We start from the raw sequence: 6393 nt of genomic DNA, 5'->3' as shown, positions 1-6393 counted from the left end.
CCCTGCAGCCGCGGGGGAACCATCGCACCTGCCCTGCTCACCGGGAGCCGCCAGCGCCCCTGCCGGCTGCGAGCGGAACTGCACCCGAGGGGAAAGGGCCCGACAGCCGAGAAGGCTGGCACTGGGTTTGTGATTGTTCGCTGTTACTGCCAGAGTTATTGCTGTTTGTTTGCCTTGTTATACACATAGAGATATATATAAAATAGTAAAGAGCTGTTATTCCTATTCCTCATATCTTTTCCTCATTTCCCTTATATGCCCCTTAATTTCAAAATTATAATACTTTGGAGGGAAGGGGGTTGCATTTTTCATTTCAAGGGAGGCTCCTGCCTTCCTTGGCAGACACCTGTCTTTCAAACCAAGACACTGCTGGAAACACCACAACAGTGAGGGGGTCTTGCGCTGCAGCTTCCCCCTCCAGCATCCTCTGGCTCTTGCAGACGCCACCACCTTGAATTTGGAAAAGTAGCCTTGGGCACCGCATCAGCAGCAGGGAGCGTGTGAAGTTGGCACACAGGGATGTCAATTTGCTGGTGACTCAGCGTCTTGATTTATCCCATTCATGCGATGCTCCTGAGGAAAAGGCTTATTAATCAGGCCTGTGTTTTCAATGCAGCTCCATGATTTAGGGTCCCCCATGACTAAACTTTTAGCAGGAGTGGAATTATTACATGCCTTGGTGGCTTCTGGAAAGAGCTGTCAGGGTGGGGAGATGTACCAAAGTGGCAGCAAGGGGTCTGTCTTCCAGGACCCCGAGAAGGACAAGCCCACCAGGGCTGAGCACAGGTCAGGGAGTGCTGTGAAATACTCATAGAAGGCTGGAGCACATTGTGCTTAGAGGAGGTGTCCCTCTGTCCAGCCCCCCACCATAGCACAAACCACTGACCTCCTCCCTGGCTGCCAGCGCATCCTCCCGGCTCTAATTTGAGGCTCACTGTTGATGCTGGCTCTAGCACAGTGGTGGTTTCTATGGCAACTCCAGAGGAAGATGCAGGGATGCTTCCAGCTGAGGTACCACCAGCCCAGGTATCCCAAGCTGCTCCTCCCAAATCACGGGCAAACAGCCATGCAGCATATCAGGATGGACCCTGCAGTCACTGTGCCAGATAGGCACCAGAGGCAATGGAGCAGCAACATGACAATGTCTTCTGAATGCTCTTTTATGAATGGTTTCCAACTTTTCCCATGCTGTGATGCCCCTGGGACATGGCATAGCCTGCCCTAGCGGTGTGTCCGATTCTACCACACTCTGTTGGGATTCAGTTTCCTGTCTCTACAGGCTTGCAGCCCACCCCAGGCTCATGCTGGCTGTCTTCTCTAAAAGGTCAGGCATCTGTACTTGATATTTACCTGGACTTGTGAAATCTTTCTAATGTACAATGGAAGATCAAATCCCTTACCTGCTCTCTGCTTTGGGTGTGGAGCCAAGAGCAGCAAGGCTCAGGTGAGCCCATAGCACTGGGTAATTCAAGTGTCACCCCCCCTTGATCTCACAGTGCACCCCTAAATATCACCCACAGACACCACCAGTATGGAACTTACATTCCCTTCCTGGTTATTAGTAAGCAGGATTGCAGTGCTCCTGCCTACAGAAGCTGGACACAGTTGGACCCAGTTCTCCCACACACCAGCCACGGTCCATCCTTTGAGATGGGGCTGTGGTGCTGGATAGGGCCCAGGAACCCTGACATTAGACATCTCTTATTTCTTCACAACACCCTGGCAGCCCTCACCATTCTCTGCCTCTCTCACACCCTTGCTTCCTCCACAAAAGCCCCTCTCCCTCTGCTGCCTTCACCCCCCACAGCCTCTTCACCCACAGGAGATCAAGCAGGAACAAGGCTGTGCCAAGGCAAGACAACCCCTGCTCAGCTCATCCTCTCCAAACAGGGGCTGGATCTCTGCATCACATTGCTCCACTCACCCTGCAGGTGGGAGAACAAGAGTTACCCCTGCTCCACAGTATGGAGTCACTGAACTCTGCCTTGGGAGGGATTTTCCTCACAGGCTGCGGCATGTGTCTGCCCTGGAGTAGGATAACCAGAGACAACACGACTCCAGTGGGATAAAATTCCACGTGTTTCATTTATTTGAGATGCTACGTCACCTCCCAGGCACTGAGCTACAGGGCACCTCTGTGCTACATGAGACATCGACTGGGTCTACGACGACACAGCACTCACTGCTACACACACGGCATGGACACGCCGTGGCACAGATGGGGCCAGACAGGGCAGTGAGGCCAGCGACAGTCCTGCCACCGCTGCTCCCTCCACACTGCTGGCGATGGCCATCCCACCAGGCAGGAGTTTGCCCTGGGCTTCATTGCCACAGCCTGCAGGAGCTGGGAAGAGTTCCCAAAACTGCAGCTGCTCTGGTGCCTGGCATCATGGGACAGAGGCTTCCTGGAGCCAGGTCACCCTGGGTGAACACATGGGTGCTCACACACCCTGTCCCCGTCTTCAGGCACTTGATGCTTGACCAGGGCTGGTCCCCGGGGTCCCACTCAGGGCACATCACGCAGGCACAGAGCCTCGACAGCGCCACTGGGACCCTGGGCCACACCGCCGATGACGAAGAGCAGGCTGGGTGCCGGGCAGCTGGAGCAGGAGCAGCGGCCAGTGGGCATGGGGGGCAGTGGCTCCCACTTTTTCAGCGAGAGGCTGAACCCTTCCACTGAGTCCAGTGGGCAGGACTGGTTCCCTGTGGAAGACAGAATGACATCAGCCCCCGTGCAGATCCCTCCCCCCGCCCCAGGCTTTGCCTTTCCCCCTCCACATCTCGTTGATGCCTCAACAGGAGCCCTGGGCTGCATGGGCTCTGAGATCCCAGAGGCAATTAGTGGGGACACAAGAGGATTAGCAGAGTCCCCACAGGGATGGATGCTGGCACTAGTGCCACACTGCTGGATCTACCTCCCCAACCACTCCTCACCCTCCCCCCTCCCCATGCCAGCATGCTGCAGGGATAGCGGAGGGCACCTCCAGCTGCAGCAGGACTCAGGAGCAATGCCACACTGCAGGGATGCAACCAGCACCATTCCCCATTCCCCCAGTGATCTTGGGGGTCTGGCAACCCTCACTGCAGGGCTGGGGGTTCTGTGGCTGGCACCAGGCTTCCCAGGCAGCCCTTCCTGCTGTATTCCCTCTGCTGAGTGACAGCACTAACCTTTCCCCAGCTCTCTCGGGAGACGGATGCAGCACTGCAGCCCTGCACAGTGGAGCTGAGCCACCATGGGCTGTGTGAGCCCAGCATGCTGCACATGAGCTGGGAAAAGCCTGGTTGGGGGGTGAAAGGGGCAAGGGGCACAATGGGACAGCCTGTGGGACAGGGCAGTAGGGTCCCCCCAGCACTTGTGAGGGCACATAGAGATGTTGCTGCAGACAGTGTTGCAGTAACCCCCTGGCTTTGCACAGCCAACCTCCCTGCTGCCATGCAGATCACTTATGTGCCACAAAGAACGGGGATGGGAACATGGCCACGCGCCTACCCCCAGCATTACCGAGGCCACCAACGGCCACCACTCTTCCTCCCAGGCATCCAGCCACGAAGTCGGCTCTCTTCTCCTTCATACGGATGGTGCGGCTTGGCTTTCTCCACACACCTGGGTATGAGAGGGAGTGAGCCTTGCCCACTGGGGTTCCTCTCTACACACCAAGGCCAGGACACCCCCAGGTTAATCACTCCCTGGGACCAGGGAGCACAGGGCAGGATTCACCATGGGTGCAAGGGGTTAATGTTCAGAGCACAGATGATCATGTCCCTCAGGCACAGACACCCTTCACCAACTCACAGAGTCATCCTGGACCCACAGGATGAGGGTCCCACCTCACCCTCCAGGGATATGGAGCTCACCCTGTGCAGGATCAAACATCTCCACGGTGTTGACGAAGTGGGGACGGGAATAGAAGTTGTGGGGCCCTGGCTGCTGCAGCCCACCCAGGCTGAAGACAACCCCATCAACCATGGCACAGGCGGCGAAGGCGCGGCGGCTGGGCACACTGGGGTAGCGCGTCCAGCTCCTTGTCTCCAGGTCAAAGGCCTCGAAGGCGGTGACGGGCAGCTTGCCTTGCCGACCCCCTGTGCACAGAGGAGATGTTGTGGCTGCCAGTGCCCTGAGCTGGCACTGTTGGCGTGCTCAGCAAGCAGGATGAGGCCCGCTGGCTGCAGCACTGGGGAGCATGGAGCCACCCTGGGGTGCACCAGGTCATTCTCTGGCCTGTGAACAGCAGAAGGAGAGGGCAGAGGCACAGGGGATGCTTGGTTTGCCCCAGCAGCACCTACCCAGGACGAAGATCTTGTTGCCCTGCAGGAAGGCAGAGGCTCCATAACACGGGGTGGGCATGGAGGGCAGGGGCTGCCAGTGGTCCTTTGCTGGCTCATAGACACGGACCAGTGCCTGCGGAGAGGTGTCCGCACCCATTCCCCCCAGCGCGTAGACAGCCCCATCTGGAAAAGAGGCAGCAGTGAGGCAGGGGCATCTGTTGGCAGCGCCAAAGGGCTGGGAGTCCCCCCATGCCCTCCAGGGCAGGCAGCACAGGCACTGCTGTGCCCCACAGCCAGACACTGCTCCAGGGCAGCTGGGGGACAGTGAGTCCAGCCAGGCCTGAGCCTGGCAACGCCCTGACCTCACTGGCACCCTCTGGCCCCCCTCTCCACCCCATCCATCAGGCACAGAGAAGAGCACAAGGCCATTCTCTCTAATTATTCTCGGTAGTACCATCTCCCTGGAGACACCATGGCAACACAGCCATACTGCCAAATCCTGCTCTTGCTTCCAGTGCAGCCGGCCGGCACCCCTGCCTGCTCCCACCACAGTCCTGACATCTCCTCTGCCCTGCCCACCACGCTGCAGCCTGGTCCATGCCAGAGCATTCGCGTCCAGGGAGCAGACATGGGCACCACATACAGGGACCAACCCTGGCTCCTGGCATGCTGCTTTGTGCCAAGACTCCAAGGATGCCCAGCAAACTTTGAGCAGGAGTCACAACACGTTCTATCCCTCACCTCTCTGCACAGCTGAGATGCCCATGGAGGGCTGAGCCAGTGCCGCCTTCTTCTCCCACTTGCCCTCATCCACGTGGTAGACCTCAAGGGAGGCGAGGGGACTCTGCGCCGCATCCACGCCGCCCACCACCAAGATCTGCTTGCCCAGGGCGAGGGCGGCAGCGCCAGCCCGCGGTGTGGGCAGTGGTGGGAGCGTGGTCCAGCGCTGGGCTGGCAGGTCGAGCACCTCGGCAGTTCCCAGGGCTCGCCCGCCGCCCCCGCAGCCGCCCAGCACGAAGAGCTGCCCGTCGCGGTGCGCGGCGCTGCAGTACACGCGCCGCGTGGGCATGGCGGGGAAAGTGGCCCACGCGAAGGCGCCCGCGCCCGCCGCCATGGGCCAGCTCAGCCGCCCCGGGGGTCCCCGGGCTCTGGCCCCGCCGTGCCGCCCATCCGGCCCGGCTCGGCACTGGTCCGGCCCACGGCCTCCTGCGGGGAGAGCATCCGAGTCAGCGCCCATGCACCCACCGCTCCCCCAGCCCCAGCTAGCCAGCTCCCCTCGGCGGTGCGACAGCTCCTGCTCTGCGGGGCTCCGCACTGCACCCCGGGGCTGCCTGCCCACCCCCTCCGGGCTCCCGATTGCGCCCCACGGCTCCCTGTCCGCCCCCTCCGGGCTCCCACTCTTTGGGGCTCTCTGCCCGCACCTGCCGGAGCTCCTGTTTCCCGAGGTTCCCGCACCCCGGGCTCCCACTGCCCAGTGCTGATGGTACACAGCCCGCACTCACTGGGACTCTCGCGCGTCCGGGGCTCTCTACCCGCATCCCCCGGGTCCGTACCCGCCAGAGGCTTCCCGTTCACAATCCGGATCCCGCCAGGTTCCTGCTCTCGGCGCACCGTCCTCACTCCCGGCGCTGCCCGCACTCCCGCCCGCAGCCCGCACCCACAGGGCTCCCGCCCACAGCCCGCAGCCACCGGCGTTCCCCGGGCTCCCGCTGCAACGCCCGCACGCCTGGCGCTCCCCGGACTCCCGCCCGCAACCCCGGACGGCCGCTCCGCCGTGCCCGGACTGCCCGCTCCGCTCCGCCCCGCCCCGCCGCAGGGAGCGGGCCAGGGCCAGGGACCGGGACCGGGAGCGGGATAGGGCCAGGGACCGGGACCGGGACCGGGACCGCGCTCACCTCTCCGCCCGTTCCGCCGCTCTCCCCGCCGCTCCGCGCCGCCGCCCGCCCCGGGCCCGCCCGCTGCCGGTGGGGGCGGCGCCGCGTCCGCCCCGGCCCCCCCCGCCCTGCCCTGCTCCCCTCCGCCCGGCCCTCCCGGTGCCACCGGCCCGCCGTGCCCTCGCCGCATTCACCACGCCGGGAAGGAGCCACCACAGGAAGAGGGGCTGGAGAGACCCTGGCTCTTCGCTCC

At 61.9% G+C, this 6393-nt stretch overlaps 1 protein-coding gene across 3 annotated transcripts; it reads right to left on the bottom strand.

Moving 5' to 3' along the window:
• Positions 1-2066: 2066 nt before the first annotated feature.
• KLHDC8B (kelch domain containing 8B) lies at positions 2067-6197 on the bottom strand. 3 transcript variants are annotated; one of them, XM_032121365.1, is made up of 6 exons: positions 6162-6197; positions 5008-5472; positions 4285-4449; positions 3856-4080; positions 3503-3604; positions 2067-2703 (listed from the first exon to the last, which is right to left on the bottom strand). In XM_032121365.1, the coding sequence occupies exons 2-6, from the start codon at positions 5378-5380 to the stop codon at positions 2507-2509; spliced, it is 1062 nt and encodes a 353-aa protein (XP_031977256.1). In that variant the 5' UTR covers positions 5381-5472; positions 6162-6197; the 3' UTR covers positions 2067-2506. The 3 variants fall into 3 exon arrangements, with proteins under 3 accessions (XP_031977256.1, XP_031977254.1, XP_031977255.1); XM_032121363.1 differs by lacking the exon at positions 6162-6197 and adding an exon at positions 5769-6102; XM_032121364.1 differs by lacking the exon at positions 6162-6197 and adding an exon at positions 5820-6102.
• Between the last annotated feature and the right edge of the window lie 196 nt (positions 6198-6393).

Source organism: Corvus moneduloides, chromosome 11 (assembly GCF_009650955.1).
Source record: "Corvus moneduloides isolate bCorMon1 chromosome 11, bCorMon1.pri, whole genome shotgun sequence".
NCBI classification, from domain to species: Eukaryota; Metazoa; Chordata; class Aves; order Passeriformes; family Corvidae; genus Corvus; species Corvus moneduloides.
This window is presented reverse-complemented; position numbering and strand designations above follow the sequence as displayed.

What these genes read in the sequence shown, in the direction of transcription:
- KLHDC8B (XM_032121365.1), bottom strand. Translation starts at nt 5,380, where the DNA reads ATGGCGGCGGGCGCGGGCGCCTTCGCGTGGGCCACTTTCCCCGCCATG. An exon ending in GATGTTTGATCCTGCACAGG is followed by an intron (nt 3,605 to 3,855) that starts GTGAGCTCCATA and finishes TCTCATACCCAG; the next exon opens with GTGTGTGGAGAAAGCCAAGC. An exon ending in GGTGGCCGTTGGTGGCCTCG is followed by an intron (nt 2,704 to 3,502) that starts GTAATGCTGGGG and finishes TGTCTTCCACAG; the next exon opens with GGAACCAGTCCTGCCCACTG.